General features: G+C 49.8%; 8 protein-coding genes across 8 annotated transcripts; 4 read left to right on the forward strand and 4 right to left on the reverse strand.

Moving 5' to 3' along the window:
• Nucleotides 1–245: 245 nt before the first annotated feature.
• N7447_000601 (hydroxyacyl-thioester dehydratase HTD2) lies at nucleotides 246–1382 on the forward strand (the record flags this gene model as incomplete). Its single annotated transcript, XM_057224877.1, has 2 exons — nucleotides 246–844; nucleotides 902–1382. The coding sequence occupies 2 exons, from the start codon at nucleotides 246–248 to the stop codon at nucleotides 1380–1382; spliced, it is 1080 nt and encodes a 359-aa protein (XP_057088893.1).
• A 1313-nt stretch (nucleotides 1383–2695) lies between these two features.
• N7447_000602 (ubiquinone-binding COQ10-like protein) lies at nucleotides 2696–3490 on the forward strand (the record flags this gene model as incomplete). Its single annotated transcript, XM_057224878.1, has 1 exon — nucleotides 2696–3490. One exon carries the CDS (start codon nucleotides 2696–2698, stop codon nucleotides 3488–3490), a length of 795 nt encoding a protein of 264 aa, XP_057088894.1.
• Nucleotides 3491–3770: 280 nt separating this feature from the next.
• sod4 (mitochondrial 37S ribosomal protein mS42) lies at nucleotides 3771–4898 on the reverse strand (the record flags this gene model as incomplete). Its single annotated transcript, XM_057224879.1, has 4 exons — nucleotides 3771–4301; nucleotides 4365–4489; nucleotides 4603–4783; nucleotides 4839–4898. 4 exons carry the CDS (start codon nucleotides 4896–4898, stop codon nucleotides 3771–3773), a joined length of 897 nt encoding a protein of 298 aa, XP_057088895.1.
• Nucleotides 4899–5534: 636 nt separating this feature from the next.
• N7447_000604 (uncharacterized protein) lies at nucleotides 5535–6830 on the forward strand (the record flags this gene model as incomplete). The annotated part of the gene is made up of 1 exon (XM_057224880.1): nucleotides 5535–6830. One exon carries the CDS (start codon nucleotides 5535–5537, stop codon nucleotides 6828–6830), a length of 1296 nt encoding a protein of 431 aa, XP_057088896.1.
• A 346-nt stretch (nucleotides 6831–7176) lies between these two features.
• On the reverse strand, nucleotides 7177–8947 carry PIG-S (GPI-anchored transamidase GPI17; the record flags this gene model as incomplete). Its single annotated transcript, XM_057224881.1, has 2 exons — nucleotides 7177–8643; nucleotides 8708–8947. The coding sequence occupies 2 exons, from the start codon at nucleotides 8945–8947 to the stop codon at nucleotides 7177–7179; spliced, it is 1707 nt and encodes a 568-aa protein (XP_057088897.1).
• Nucleotides 8948–9368: 421 nt separating this feature from the next.
• Nucleotides 9369–10147, reverse strand: N7447_000606 (uncharacterized protein; the record flags this gene model as incomplete). Its single annotated transcript, XM_057224882.1, has 3 exons — nucleotides 9369–9410; nucleotides 9476–9719; nucleotides 9792–10147. 3 exons carry the CDS (start codon nucleotides 10145–10147, stop codon nucleotides 9369–9371), a joined length of 642 nt encoding a protein of 213 aa, XP_057088898.1.
• Nucleotides 10148–10534: 387 nt separating this feature from the next.
• Nucleotides 10535–12100, forward strand: N7447_000607 (hemolysin III family protein; the record flags this gene model as incomplete). Its single annotated transcript, XM_057224883.1, has 2 exons — nucleotides 10535–10714; nucleotides 10775–12100. The coding sequence occupies 2 exons, from the start codon at nucleotides 10535–10537 to the stop codon at nucleotides 12098–12100; spliced, it is 1506 nt and encodes a 501-aa protein (XP_057088899.1).
• A 1094-nt stretch (nucleotides 12101–13194) lies between these two features.
• N7447_000608 (tRNA(Thr) (cytosine(32)-N(3))-methyltransferase) lies at nucleotides 13195–14343 on the reverse strand (the record flags this gene model as incomplete). Its single annotated transcript, XM_057224884.1, has 1 exon — nucleotides 13195–14343. One exon carries the CDS (start codon nucleotides 14341–14343, stop codon nucleotides 13195–13197), a length of 1149 nt encoding a protein of 382 aa, XP_057088900.1.
• Nucleotides 14344–15340: the final 997 nt, after the last annotated feature.

The following is a 15340-nucleotide window of genomic DNA, read 5'->3' on the forward strand; positions in this document are numbered from 1 at the left end:
TTTACATTATTCAGGAACCCCAATCAAAATACTCTCTGCTCAAATAGCATGGACATAAAAAAAGAGAATCCAATGGCCTTCTAGGTCTATACGGTCATCCAGGCCGAGTATAAAGCCGACTTGGAAGCCGATTTTGGAAGCAAATCGGCTTCCCCGCATGTATTTGAAGATCCCCACTGCATTTCCCATTCGCCATTCTCCATTTTCATTTTTACTTCTGTTTTTACGACGCTCTCAAAATCACTATGTCTTCTAGTTTGTCATTACTCGCACATCTTCGCCCGCACGTACGGGCGCGAGTCCGACCGAGCACAATTCGCAGTTTCTCCATCTCCCAGCATCACCACTCAGATGCTTCCTCGGTAGCCGAGGCCTTCCTGTCGCGCTTCCAATCCCTGGGGCCACAAACCCGTATGCAAACGATAGATGCAAACCAGCTCCAGCTTCTCACCCTCACACTCAATCGCCCGACCCTCTTCCCTGGCGCCCCCTCCCTATCCAATGGCGCTCCCGCCCCGCAATCCGCAGTACCCGTGCCGCCGGGCTATCACCTCGCGTATTTCACGCCCGCGTTCATGGAAAGTGAACTTGGGTCAGATGGAACCGATGCGTCGTACAATCCAGACGTGCCCTTCACACGGCGCATGTGGGCAGGCGGCGAGGTGCTGTGGCCCCGTTTGGATGGGAAACCCAATCCGTTGCGGGTAGGACAGGATGTGGTGGAGACAACGCGGGTACTTAGTGCACAGTCCAAAGTTGTGAAAAAGACGGGCGAGGACATGATTGTTGTTGGGGTTGAGAAAGAATTCGCCAACGAGCACGGCGTGTCAATTATTGACCGACGGTCCGGCTTTCCTTTTCAAGAATATCCAAACCAAAAGTACTGACAACGTTCGTATAGCAACTGGGTCTTCCGTAAAGCTCTACCTGTTCCAACTGCCTCGACGCCATCTAGCACCCCTCCCTCGTCTTCCACATCCCATATTGCGACCCCAAATCCTACCTCCTTCATTTCCACCGAGGGAAACACCCATACACGAACCCTGATGCAAACACCCGTGACACTCTTCCGCTTCTCTGCTCTGACTTTCAACCCTCATAAGATTCACTACTCACTGCCGTGGGCGCGGGATGTAGAAGGACACAAGGATATTGTAGTACATGGTCCGTTGAATTTGATCTCCATTCTAGATCTTTGGCGTGACACTCGCCAGAATTTCAAGGATTCTACCTTGATTATTCCCGAGCGCATCACTTATCGGGCAACGAGTCCATTATATGCCGGGGAAGAGTATCGGATTGTACTCGAGGAGGGCGAGAGCACAAAGGTGGAGATTATTGGGCCCGGAGAAGTAGTCGCCATGAAGGCCGAGATCCAATAAATATGAACTGTACAAATAAACAAACAAACAAACATATGTGAAGCTGTGGCGATTACAGTCTGTGAGGGCTCTGATAGACTCGCTGTAAATAAAGCTCTGTCCACGGGTGCGAGTAGATCCCCCCGGCTTGGGAGTCCACTTTTTCCTTGGACATGAGCATGATCGAGCTCGACTCTAGTCCAAGACCGCTTGCACCACCCATCTAGAGAATCGAGTGATGTCTCTTGCACAGAAGTAGTGGCCTGATCTAGATATCGATTTTAATGTGATACTAGAGCACCGGGACGCTTATGCGATACGTACAGAGGCCTGGACCGAGGCCGGCGGTCAGCTGTACGCAGAGCGATTCTTCCTCGACTTTTTTCAAATTTACGTTCTGCTTTTGGCAATGATTCGTTGCCTTGAGATGTGTTAGGATGTAGATCGTGGTAATTCTGCACGCCTCGGAGCCCCAAAACGAGCAAACTTCTTGCTTCTGGATATAAACAATAAAAATTGAATGCTATGAGTGCCATGCTCAAACGAGTGAAGAAAGATGACTTTCAATTCCAGTTTGACTTCTAGGCAAGCAAGAACGCCCATGGAGAGTAAGTCTAAGCTTCCTCTTCACAAGCTCGCGTTGACAAGGGCTCCTAGATGTCTCAACCCAACCCATCGGTCTATCTATCTTTGATCAACAATGCTCAACATACACATCCAATGTTGGCAAGTTGCAATTGGCAATACCCTACCCCGGCCAGACGCCGTCATACAGCCCCCTAGGTGTCATTGGCGACATGCTTGATATATCCACCCAATTTGACTAGGTGCCCCAAATATGCATAGTACAACATTGGCTAGTCCTTGATTTCCTACCTAGGTAGAACCTGTCACATCTTAGGTGTTGAAATGGCTGCCAATAGCAACAACTGGTACTCAATGGTCCAGTGATTCCAGCGTATGAGTTTGGTGCGCATCTTTCTGCCGTATCGCCAATGGATCATCAGAGCTACTGGCAATGACGATGGTGAACTTTATCTATATCTTATGAGCATACTTGTACATCGTTGATCATTTGAAAATACTATGCACCAAAGCGCTTACAATATTAAAAACCACCCATATTGCCATTACCTACGTCAATGAAGCTATTGGTTTATTACAGTAAAGAAAACAGTCTACGAAGTACAAAATCCAGAGTATGCACCCGGGCACTAAATTATGCCGGGGCGGCTGCAGATCCCGATCCGCGGAACCGGAGCTTTTTTCTTGTCTGCCAGGAACCACCACACTGAAAGAACCAACCTGTGTATATATTTCTTATATCCTCCTCAATGCGACCATTCCGTACCCTGCGACTTCCAAGTCGCGCAACTCTACCCTCCCAGCGCCAGAATGTGCTCCCAGTCTCCCACCAACCCAACACAAACACGAGGACAATAAACACAACACAACGACCAAGTCTGTGCCGACCTCTACTCCCAACCAATGGCACCAAAACCACCACACGAGCATTCGGCCTGCCCGACCTATCCTCCTTCCTCCCAAACAGCAACAATAACAACAACTCCCCACACCGCGTCCTAACGGCCACTCGCACCCTCCCCTACAACCCAACCCTGCTATACAAAGTGATCTCCTCAGTCGAGGCCTACAGCCAATTCCTCCCCTTCCTCACCGCGTCTACTGTGACAGCCCGCGATCCGGAAACGGGGTACCCAACACAAGCGTTTCTGACAGTCGGCTACGGCCCGCTCAGCGAGACGTTCACCTCGCGCGTGATCTGCGACGTAGAGAAGCTGACTGTGGAGGCCAATAGCGGGGCAAAATATGGTAAAGAGAGGCAGGATAGCCAGGCTAGTAAGAGCTCTTCTTCGTCTGGGCTAAGCGGGTTCTTCCCCGGTGCGACTGAGGGCCTGTTCGAGTACCTGACCACGAAGTGGGAGCTGGTGCCGCTTTCGCCTGGGGCGCAGGGTCGGCCGTTGACTAAGGTTAATTTGGAGGTGCGATTTGAGTTTCGTTCGCAGATGCATGCTACTCTTATGAGTGCTGTTGAGGGGCAGATGGCTGGGGTTATGATTGAGGCTTTTGAGAAGCGGATGCGGGAAGTTGAGGGTAAAGGGCAGTGATAGAGTGTGAATTGTAGATTGGGTTGTATATTAGTGGAGTTTTTGGTATTTGGGCATAAATTGCATGTTTGACACTACATAAGACTACTTGTTAGACTTGCATCTCCTCGACTCTTGACAGCAGAATGGAAATATAGAGCATCGCCAATTTGATTCTATTGGATGGATTGCTGTACATGCTCAATCAGAAGCCTGTGAGAATGAGCAATGGAGACCAAAAAAAAAATAAAACATGATAGTATATAATACAGATTATCCAGACACAGAAATGATTTTCAACTTAAAGCATGCTCATACTCCGATGACGGTTGATGGAGTTGCGCGAGCTCTTCATCGAACCAACAGCATTGTAGTTGTCGAAGACAACATCCCAGTTAATCCGATCCCACCAGCGCTCCAGGTACTCGTCCTTTCCGGCAATGCCGTAGTCCATCATCCACGCGTGCTCCCAGGTGTTAACACAGAGAATGGGCTGCACATCGACGGCGCCGGGCGCGAGGCTCTTCTGATTCTGGGCGTGGGCGCCCATCGAACCGGCGAACTGGTTGCCCAGCTGGGTCTCCGGGGTGTGGGTGGACATGTCGACGGGTTGCCGCCGGGAGTGGGCGGCAGGGTAGGGCGAGCCGGCGCTGTAGGTGCAGAAGATGTGCATCATGCCTTCGCGCTCGAGGTTCTTGGCGAGCCACACGAATCCGGGGCCGAACATTGAGCTGGCGGTGGCCAGGAAATCCATCTTCAGGGACTCGACGGAGGAGCAGGTGTCAACGATATCCTTGGCGAACTTCTCGGGGATGGTGGTGGCTGTGGGGGACTGTATTGAGCAGGCTGGTTAGAATTGAATGCCATGTGCGAAGGGATTAGTTTCGTTGCTAACCAAGCAGTTGAAGAAAAAGTGGTTGTTGTGGGCCATTGAGGCATAGTTGAACACCGAGGCCATCTCCGGACGCTTAGAGTATTTGACCAGCAATTCTCCTGGTTTGGCATCTGCGTCGACGGTATCTATTGAATTCGAATGTCAGACCCGTCTTCCAATGTGCCATATCGCTCAATCAACCGATTGGGGCCGGATTGGACCAATGCGTTGTTCCACAGGGTCGGAGTGCCGGGCTCACCTTGTGTCAACAGATTGAGCTTGTTAACGAGCAGACTCTGGTATTGGGTCCAGGAGAAGTCGAACGCTTCGGGTGAGAGGAACTCCGGGACACCATTCTCCTTATAGTAGGCATCGTGCTGCAATTGGGGAATGCGATGGATAGCCCGAGTCTGGAAGCGTGAGAAGGCGGAGGTAGGTTTCTGGACAAAACACGGTCAGTCAAGACGGATTGGGCAGCGAGGACGGGAGTCTCACGGGGGAGAAAGAGGAGGCTGCGCGCAAAGCGCTTTGCGGCCTGGCGAATCGGCTGAACATGACGAGCGGCTCTGTGAATGGTCGGGTTAATCGTACAGAGCTTCGACGTCGAAGAATTTCCCTCCCGACGTTCTGCCCGATCGGGACTAGTATGGTTATGTAAGACCCCTGTCCCAACAGCCAATCAAATCGTCCAAATCTACTTCATCTCTAAGCGCCTTGTACTCTTCTGCACACTTTGGTCTTCATCCAATCCTCGTTCTGCAAGCCCCTATTTTAATGTGGCTCTGTAACAAAAAAGCGCCTGTAATGTTACCATTTTTATCATGTTGCTCACCCTGAAACAGCCCGGTGGCTATTTTAGGACCGCGGCGCGTGCAAGTACTCTTTGTCTACAAGACTTAGAGGATGGCGGTGCCCAGGTTCCTTTTAATAATGACATATTTTGGATTTTTGGCTGGTTTTTGGTTTCAGAAATCAGTCAATGCCCTTGTCTGTTAGCCATCTGTTAGCTATTTGCAATCTACCTCTGTCAAGGTTCCCTCCAGTGTTAGTCTTTCTACTTACGACTACACTTGCGTTATACGTGAAGATACTGTCAAGGGCACTATCAGTCTATATTCTTCGGCAAAGCTATTCTGGATTTGATACTCGGAGACATCTCTCTCTTTCTCGGCCGACACACGCACCATCAGTATGACGAGATCAACTGTGGTACGGCCATCCGTCCTGCTGCTCTTGACTCTGCTGGCCAGCATCCGACCAGTACAAGCATCTAACTCTTTTGATCTGCTGTCAAGAAGCTCAGATACGTGTCCCACCTCATACACTCGCTGCGGCAGTACAAAAGCCTCAAATGATTTCTGCTGTCCTTCAGACTCCACCTGCATCAGTCTAGACCAGGGCAGCTCCTCTATTTGCTGTCCCGCCGGCAAAGACTGTAACTACATCTCGCCTATTACGTGTGATATAAAGCAGCAGGATGTCACCCTCTACCCCGAAAGTGTCATCAAAACCACCCGTCTAGGCGACAGCCTCCCCAAATGCGGCGATGCGTGCTGTCCGTTTGGCTACACCTGCGAAGGCGGCAACACTTGCTCCTTGAACCAAAAAACCTCCACAACGGGAACAGCGCTAGTATCCTCCTCCTCTACCAATGTAGTATCGTCATCGACAACAGCTACAACATCTGTATCCAGCTCTTCTACCAACGCAGCATCATTATCCACAACGGCCACAAGCTCAACAGCCCCCCAGTCAACCATCACACCCGTACCATCTCCCTCATCCGAAAAGTCCGCAAACTCCACGGCATGCGCAGAACTACCAACCGCATGCCCTTCCTTTCCACCTGGAGCCATAGCAGCAGGCTTCTTCCCCGGTGCCGTCCTCGGTGCTGTCGCCGCCCTTTTAATATCTCTCTGTTTCCGACGTGCCCGAAAAGACCAATGTGAAATACAAGAAGGCAAATCCGGACCTAACTGGTCCCAGCGCTCTTCTTCCGGAGCAATCTTGTGCATATCAAACCCCATACCCCAAGACGATACCTCGTACCGCACAGACTTCCTCCGAAGCCCACCGCGAGTCAAGCGCTCTTCTACAGGAGGACGCTCCACTCGCACAATGATTCACCGCACTGGCACCAGAGTGCGAAGTCTATTCTCCGGTTATCCAAGAGGAAACCCCCGACTAGACAAGGATGTGCCGCCTATTCCTATGCCAATCCCTATGCCACCCGCTCCATTTACTCCGCCACGGCAGCGTCAGCCGAGTACGGAAAGCATCAAGGTATATTCACCGCCTGAGTCGTCGTTCTCGCAATCTCGTACTTTCTTGGAGCCTGAGCGGTACCCTGGTATTGCTGCTAGGCCGAATACTACGTTTAGCGGCCTGATGCGGGTTGTTGGGGATCCTCATGATGGTAAGGAGAATACACCTTATCCGACTCATGATGATTCTCGAGAAAATCCGTTCCGGGATCCTGGACGTTGATAATTGAGGGATGTGGTTGGGTTGAGTTGTGCGTTCGGTCGCCTTGGTTTTGACATTTGGTTGTTCTGGCATATTGATCGTGTACCATGATATCCATATTTGCATTGTTTTTTCACTTTGTTTCGAAGGTTTGGTTTCACCTATGTAAATACCTGATTAATTCTCCATCTAATTCAAACCCTGTGTACCGTCTCATATGCAAAGTAAATCTACTGGATATATGTCTAGAAAGGGGAGTCATATCTTCAAGACACCCATAGATAGACCTAGCATCAGAAGGAATAATAGTTGCAATGTGTGTGTATATAACTCCTGGAATACATAAATGTCGAGTGGCTGTATTACTCTACGGTGCTGTCCCCTTCGCCTTGCGTCGAGCGGCAATTCTCTTGAGCTCTTTGAGCAAACTAACAACAAGAGGGACACCAATTGGGCCCAGAAGGGGTAGATAAACAGCCACCTTATGCTCATCTGGGAAATAGACCTGACCCACCATACTCTTTTCGAAGAAGCTGCGCTCGGCTTCTGTCTCTGCGACTCGGGCGCTGGCAAGCGCAGCGCCGAAACGACCCTCTCGCAGGTGGGCACAGGAGGCAGCCAAATGAGAGAGTGTGGTGGAGACCGAAGTAGCCACCGTTGCCGGGATAGGGATGGAGGGTAAAGACTCAGTAAGACGGGCAAGCGAGCCCATTGTTGATGAGGCGGAGAGCAACAAAGTGGCCGCGCGAATGCGAATAGATGTCTGGAGACGGAGTGGAAGGGAGGCAGGGGTACTTGGAGTGCCGAGGAGGGTGAGGAGTTGATGAGAGAATGTCATGAATGCAGGACCTAAAGAATCCCGGGAGAGATGGGAAGGATTGGCCAGGCCACCCTGCTCGGTATTGGAAAGGGGTGGGTTAAGGAGGAAAACTCCTCCCCATTGGGGAACCATCCAACTAGAAGCACGGTTCTCCTTGACAATGAGTGGAGACTGTGAGGGGTCTGGGACATAGAGAATGAAATTGATCGTCGGGCCATTGCCGATGCTCGGGTTCAGCGGCCACTCGGCAGCATTGACGAAGGCGCTTAGATCTTCTTTCTTCAAAGTCCATGCCGCCTCGGATTCATCATACTCAGGCTTCGGTGCAGTGGGTGCAAAGTTGGCATAGAGCTGTACTTGCGTGTCGACAGTGAAATTGCTGATAGGAGACAATGCCTGTAGGAGTGGGGAGACATATTCCTCCACCGCGGCCTCAATGTCCCACGAGGAAGGTTCGGATTTGGGGGTGAACAGTGAAAATGAGAGGTGGTAGGTTTCAGCATATTTCATCGATCGGCGCAGTCTTCGGTCGATATCTTCAGCGAGCTGTGGTGACGTCGAGTCAAGCCCAGCGGTATTTCCAGACAATATGTGCGCTATAGTAGCCTTCTCCTCGCCATACAATCGCTGCAGCTCCGCCGCAATAAAAGTGGAAAGGGGGGAGTTGGAGGACGAAGGTACGGGGACCTGGCTCGGCGGGTAGAAGATATCGAGCTGCGTCGCAGCTGCATGGAGCTCTGACCAAGGGCTTGCTAGGCCATCCCGGGGCAGTAATCGGACGGTCAATGCAGTATCCGCTGTCTCCTCCGCAGGGGTTTGGACAATGTCTAATTTGTCGTCGCCATTAACTGCCGTCGTGCTGCCGTTGGTCAACTTAAGTCGAAGGTGATGGGCTGCGAACTCGTTGAGGTCATCGAGAGTATGTTGTGTCGTCCGGAGGAGGTGCTGGGCCTCAAAATATTGCATTGAAGGTGTCGCCAGGTGAATGTCCAAAGGGAAGACTGGTCGGCACGCCTGTCAAGACCATTATTAGCATCTACCAAGTCCCCCAAACCAAAAGCGATTCCGCAAGCCGTACCTTGCCATCAGCCCAATCCACCATCTCCTCGATGGGGAGGGACGCCCGGTAGATCGATGTTGTCTTCCACCATATCGGAAATCCAAGGAATATAATTACGGCCCAAAAGGCTGCTATTACTCGAAATCGCGTTTGGAGAGCGGCCGGTGTTTCTGGGGGCGGAGCGCGCTGGACACTGGGTTGGTCGACTTGAGAGGCCGAAGCCTGAGGAGACTCCTGGTCTCCTGTTTTGGTCGTCATAGTCGGGACATGCTTTGTGCTCTAAATCAGAGCATCAAAGGAGTAAGTGTTTTTATGTTGATTGTTAACATGGGGGAAGTTGATAGCCGGGCGGAGAAGCCAGGGACCACCTAGGCCGCATTGGAGCGGCATAAAGTATACGCGGCATTGAGTTCGATACATATTCTTTGATCTGAAATAGTTTCATTATGTCTTATTTAATTGCTTTAGACATGCTTTATTTGCAGCTTACAGCTCGGTCCGGACTTTGCATCCAATTCGGCTTTTTTGAAAGAGAGACCATAAAAGGCCCAGTATATCATTATTGACTCGGAGTGCTTTGAAATCACAAAAAAAAACAAGGGTATATTGACCAGTAACGCCGATCCGATGTAGCAGTCAAAAGGCCAGGCCTTCGCCGCTGTACCGCCACATGCAATGTCTAGTATTCCTTCTCAAAGATCCTTTGAATAGGCTTAGCAGCCTAGATATCATAAAATTTATTAGCAACCCCATCAATAGCAGAGCAAAACAAGCGGAATAACATACATCAATGAACTTTTCGAGATCTTGGTCGAGGTTGGCGAGGTCGTTCTTCCTTTTCTTGTTCTCTGCGATCAAGCCTTGCTTGCGCTTCAGAAGCTCTTGCCGCGCTTGTTCCAGCTTCTCTCGTTCAGCATGCTCGTGTTCGATGCGAGCGATCATGAGGTCATGCTCGCTGGATTCGCGATGTTCGGGGTGAAGCTCCAAGAATTCTCCGACCGGGATCAAAGGGAGGGATAGGTATTTGTGACTGTTACAGTAGATGTCAGTTGCCCACCAAGAGAAAATGAGAGCGTCATGGGCGAGAAATCAGTTCACGTACTCGTAGGCCTCACAAGCCGCAATTTCGCCTGTCAGATGCTTCTGTTCATAGTATAAATTTTGGAGCTGAAGATGGAGCCGGTCGATTTCTTGTCGAGCCTCTGCAGTTGATTGCTTGGTATCGCGCACGCGAAAAATGGCATCCCGATTCTGGCCACGGAGTTGGGCCAATAGTGCGAATAGAAGTTTCTGTTGCTTAGATGCCGCTAAGGATAATTCTCGGAGCTTAGCGCCGTCGTTGGGCAGGGTATCGGGGTTTAATATGGTGAGGAGGTGTTGACACTGGACCAGAGTCTCTGCGCTGGTTTGAAGCACTGGTAAGAGCGACTCATCGGCGACTATTTCACTAATAGCCATATTGTAAATTAAAAGATCTAAAGATCGATGATGGGTGGCGAAAGATAAAGCGGAAAAGAAATTAAGACGTTGAGGCGGATGGATCAATTGGCGGTAATGTCGGGGATTTTGTGTGGTTGGGGTCCTCTTGGCCCTTTTTTTTCCCCAGCGCCCCCAATTTAACCGTCCATTCCTCATTCCCCTCTTTTTTTAAATCCTTTCTTGCTTTAATGTGCCCCTCATTCCTTGTTTAAAGATCTTCTGGCTTTGTTTCGAGTCCTTCTACACAGTCCTTCTACGCAGTCCTTCTACGCCTCCCGGTACCTATCCGCCCTTGCCTCTCAACGCTTATCACCCTTCCACTATATGGCATTCCACTGAGGACGGGTGAACTCTCAACTACACCCCATGGCTTGCGGCGCTTCTACAATGGCGGTGGATACATATCCCGAAACAGAGGCATTTGCCTCTGCTATTGCGATTCCGGCCGAGGATACTGGTATTCTTCGTGATCGGCGCAGACATTCGTTCCACTCTTCTAGGAAACTCTCGTGTGACTATCAGGATGCGGATGCAGTCTTTATTAGGGTATGCACATTCATTATTGGTGGAAAATATGTCCGAGCAACAGTTCTAACTAAGTTCCAGGTCGAACTCTTCTTGGCCGAATTGGAACGTCGAATGCAATGGATCGAGCAATATCGGAAATCCCATATGGTGCAGGTCGACGCTAGTCTGAAACGAGGCTATGCCACGCTAGAGGCCGTGAGGGATCAATGCTCCCTCGCCTCGGGGGAGTTGATGGGAAGTGGCAAAAAGCGAGCCAAGATTTTGGTCGAAACCCTCGAGGATGGATACAACGAAGCTCTGGTGACCAAGGAGACTCTGGAGCAAAAGGCACAAGCTGGTGTGCGGTTAATGGAGTCATTCTTGGTCGAACTTGAGAACAAAGTGCATGCGGTTCGCGATCGCGGCATCTACGGCACTATCGATGACGGATGGAAAGCGATGGACTCGGGCTTGGTCCATGCCCGGGAAATCGTCGACGAGGGTATGGAGCGTGCCCGCCGGACTCGTGATACTCTCCGAGATACTGTTGAAGAAGCTATCCGACTAGCCCAAGAGAAGCGGTTGATTAACTACGATGAACTGCCTCATCCATGGCGCGTGAACCCGCACATCATCAATGGTTACCGATTCACCACTTCCAAGCTGGAATGTGTCTCGTCGGTCTTCACTTATTCCAATGAAATGTTCAACATCTGGTCCCATGTGATCGGCCTCGTCATCGTCCTAGCCATCGCCTTTTACTTCTACCCGCTTCACACCAATTTCCACCTGAGCTCCAAATCCGACATCACAATCGCTGCCGTTTTCTTCTTCGCTGCATGCAAATGTCTAGTCTGCAGCTGTATTTGGCATACTATGAACAGTATTGCTTCGCAGTCATTGATGGAACGATTCGCTTGTGTGGACTACACTGGAATCTCTATGCTGGTTGCTGCCTCGATTGTGACGACTGAATACACTGCTTTCTATTGCGAGCCCATCTCTCGCTGGACATACATTATGCTTACCATGTCGTTTGGCGTCGGTGGTGTCATTTTACCGTGGCACCCAACCTTCAATCGCCATGATATGGCTTGGGCCCGCGTGGGCTTCTATGTGACCCTTGCACTCACTGGTTTCTCACCCATCGCTCAGCTCTCTTACACACGTGGCTTCTCGTGGACCATGTATTTCTATGCACCGGTCGTGAAGAGCGTCATGGTCTATTTTGTCGGTGCTTGTGTCTACGCCTCCAAGATTCCTGAGCGCTGGAAGCCAGGTCTTTTCGATTACGTCGGTGGCAGCCACAATATCTGGCACGTGGCTGTTCTGGGCGGTATCCTTTTCCACTACCACGCCATGCAGGACTTGTTCGCAGGAGCCTTCCAACGAGCCCTGGGCGAGTGTCCGAATATGACTGTGTGAAAATACCTTTCAACATACACCCATAAATCTCACTGCATTGTTGATTGCTGTTTGTTTTGTTTTTTTTTTGCTCATGAACAAATCTCATGCGGTACATAGTTTCGCTTTTCAACATACCACGATTAGACGTTTAGGCTTGCAGCTTGCTGCAGCTCACGACTTGCTATGGTCCCTTGCAACGAAATTTTCTATCTCTTTTTCTACGGGAGCTTTGTCACCGTTGACGCCCATTTTGCCTGCATGGATGGAGTTCGTCTTGATTTCTATATCTTCTTCTTCAATTCTTAGAGCGCTGGCTTGTACATAACACCAGTGTCTCTCTTTTCCTCTTATTGGCGCCATTCCATCTGTCTAAATACAGGGTGTGCACACAAATTTTGGTTGTTCTGTATGTACTTTTGACACGTTTTCTACACCTCAGGAATCTACATCTTGTAGACTGCCTTTGTCGATATTTGGATAGAACAAACAAAGACCTTTGGTTCCCACTATTCCATTATTTTCCTTTCGTAAATCATCCCAAGTTTCTCCCGGGCCCTATACCATCAGTTGCACATCAACATGCTTAATTGCCCTTCCGAAATCTATAGACGGCATTGCTTATGGATATGGCATTCCCATGGTATATGGTTTGTATGAATAGGTGTAAGAGCTTCTACACCAGCATCTTGCAATGGTTTTCTATAAGGGAGGCATTGTTCCTTTGACTGTATGTGCAGATTAAATGACATGATCTAATGTGTGTGTCGTACATTCGTAACGCCATCATGAAGGCATTTCCCTATATAAACAGCAACCCAGACAATTCCCTCGTGGCTTTGAAGGTGCTAGCTCTCTGCCTTTTCCAATGGAAATGCCCAAACAGCATGGTATTTTGATCTCGGCGTGATGAGTATTTGAGAAGCACCTGAAAACACGGTGTTGGGCCCACGCATGGCGAAAAGCGCGAGATCAAAGTTGGACGGTGGGAAAGACTGTGACAGCCATACTTGTTGGTAGACAATAAATTTCCCGTATATGGCTGAGACTTTGATGAAGGTGTATGGCCATCCGAAATGACCATCGGACAACTGGTGGTTCAAGGGTTCAAGAGTTTATTGGGTGCTCTCGGTGGCAACCTCAGCCTCAGTCTCAGGTCCACCGCGCTTCCGGAAGTTACCCTGCATCCAACAGCGGTACATCTTTTGTTTGGTTCCACGGTTGACAATCAGTCGCCGGTCAGCTCCCATCGCAAGGACTTCGAATGCTCCATTGTCCTTTGCCAGTTGTTTGGCCTCTTCAGATAGCTCCTCTGCGGGCTGGGCCTCATCTGTCGTGGGGTTCTCATCACCAATGGGAATCTGCAGGCCGTTTTCTGCGCTCCAGGTACTCCACATATCAACGAGCTGGTCCTTGTCGAAGAAGTAAACGCGTGTGCCATCACCACGAATATAGAAATTCTCGGCCATGTATCGACCCTTCTTGAATCGCACTTGGGCAAGGTCACCACGGCCGTAATCGCGGAACAAGACACGGCCACCGGGCTTCAAGAGACGGTAGATATTGCGGATTGCATGGTCCCATTGGTTAGGGGCCAGAGCGGAGAAGATGAAAATTAAAATCACAACGTCAACTGAGCCTTCCGTCAGACCGGGCGGAAGAGAGTCGCCTTTCTCGCCAGGCACAGCAGATGCATCCCAAACATCAGCGGACATGTATTTCTCGTTGTAGAGCTCACTCTCGCGCATGACCTTCACAGCATACTTGGAAAAATCACAGGCATGGACCTTCAGGTGCTCATTCTCGTTGTTGGCCAGCAATGGGAAGGCGGTGTTTCCGGCTCCTGCGCCAACCTCCAAGACGACCTGGGGACCGGCGTCCTTCTGTGTCACATCAGCGAGAATGGGGAATTCCTGGCGCAGCCACTTTCGATCCTTGAAGAAGTTGGCTGTGTTGTTCTTATAGAAGAGGTCCCACCACTTGGCGGGGTCGTTGTTGAATCGGTTGCGATCAAAGTCCGACACGCGTGTTTCGCGCTGTCTCGCATATTGGGTCTCGGCGAAGGCCTTAAACTCGTCATCTGGCTCGACGTGGTCCCAAGCGTTGAACTCGAAAACATCATCGCCCTTTTCAAGGTATCTTGAGCCGAATTGGAAGGGGTCGGTCCGTTTCAGGTTGTTTGTGGGATCGTGGGAACGATGGGGTTCGACCTGACGAGGCTCGACATTCTGTGTCACTTCCTCAATATTGGGTTCGACGGTCATGGTGTTGGATGAACTTTATCGTTCTGAATGACTCAAGATTTGGAATTAGGTGTGGAAAGAAAAGATTATCGCTCAAGTAAATGATCGTCGAAGACAAGGCGGGGAGAACAAAAAAAATACAAGCAGCGACGCGATTGGTGGGGTACGTGGATCACATGATCATATTTTGCCCAGATACTTTCTTGCCCCTCGGTCCACCGAATGTCTTAACCAATCAGATGCTGTTCGTCTATACACCGCCTCATTTATCTTCCGATCTTATCGACTATCGTTTATCGCTTATCGGTTTTTCTATGTAGTCCACGGACACTTCAACAATCACAAGATGCTCACTCTACTGAGGGATCAATAGGATACATTCTGAGATCTAGTTCAATTCTAATTATGGATGTTGGCTCAAGCGCTCAACCAGTTGTGAAGGCTTCCCCTTGGGCTAGTAATGCAGAAAAACACGTCGAAGTCCACTATGAGACTCATCGAACTTTGTAGATACCCTTCATGATTTTATGTTTCTTTGTCAACCTCTAATGAACTACAGTAGGCCTCGCTTATTTTGACTCGCTTCTTCTAATCCAAAATTGACTCAGACCTAAGGGACGCTCAATAGTAAGTATCTCGGGAATATTTAGAGCTTGCGTATCACCTCATTCATCACGATGCTAATGCAGTAAAACAGCAAAACCCAGAACTGTCTGACTTACCATGCTTGATGTTGTTCCCTTAGCTGTCGGAGTGATCAAACAGGAAACCAATAGTATCGATCTATGCTTGTCATTGGCACAAATTGTGGTACCTGAAGATGTTCCTGTGCGAAAGCATACTTTCGGTGGGCTTTCTGTGGTATTCGAGAATATTTCTTCTATCCCGTACATTATTGTGACTCAGGCGAAAAAGATCCGCCATGTCTTGCATATGAGCTGGTACACTCACTACATGCATTAGTTAACAACCTTGAATAGATTTTAGTGCCTCAGGCATGCACGTAAGCTTAGTTATC

This window comes from Penicillium robsamsonii (genome assembly GCF_028829455.1).
Source record: "Penicillium robsamsonii strain IBT 29466 chromosome Unknown utg000001l_segment0_segment0, whole genome shotgun sequence".
Classification (NCBI taxonomy): Eukaryota; Fungi; Ascomycota; class Eurotiomycetes; order Eurotiales; family Aspergillaceae; genus Penicillium; species Penicillium robsamsonii.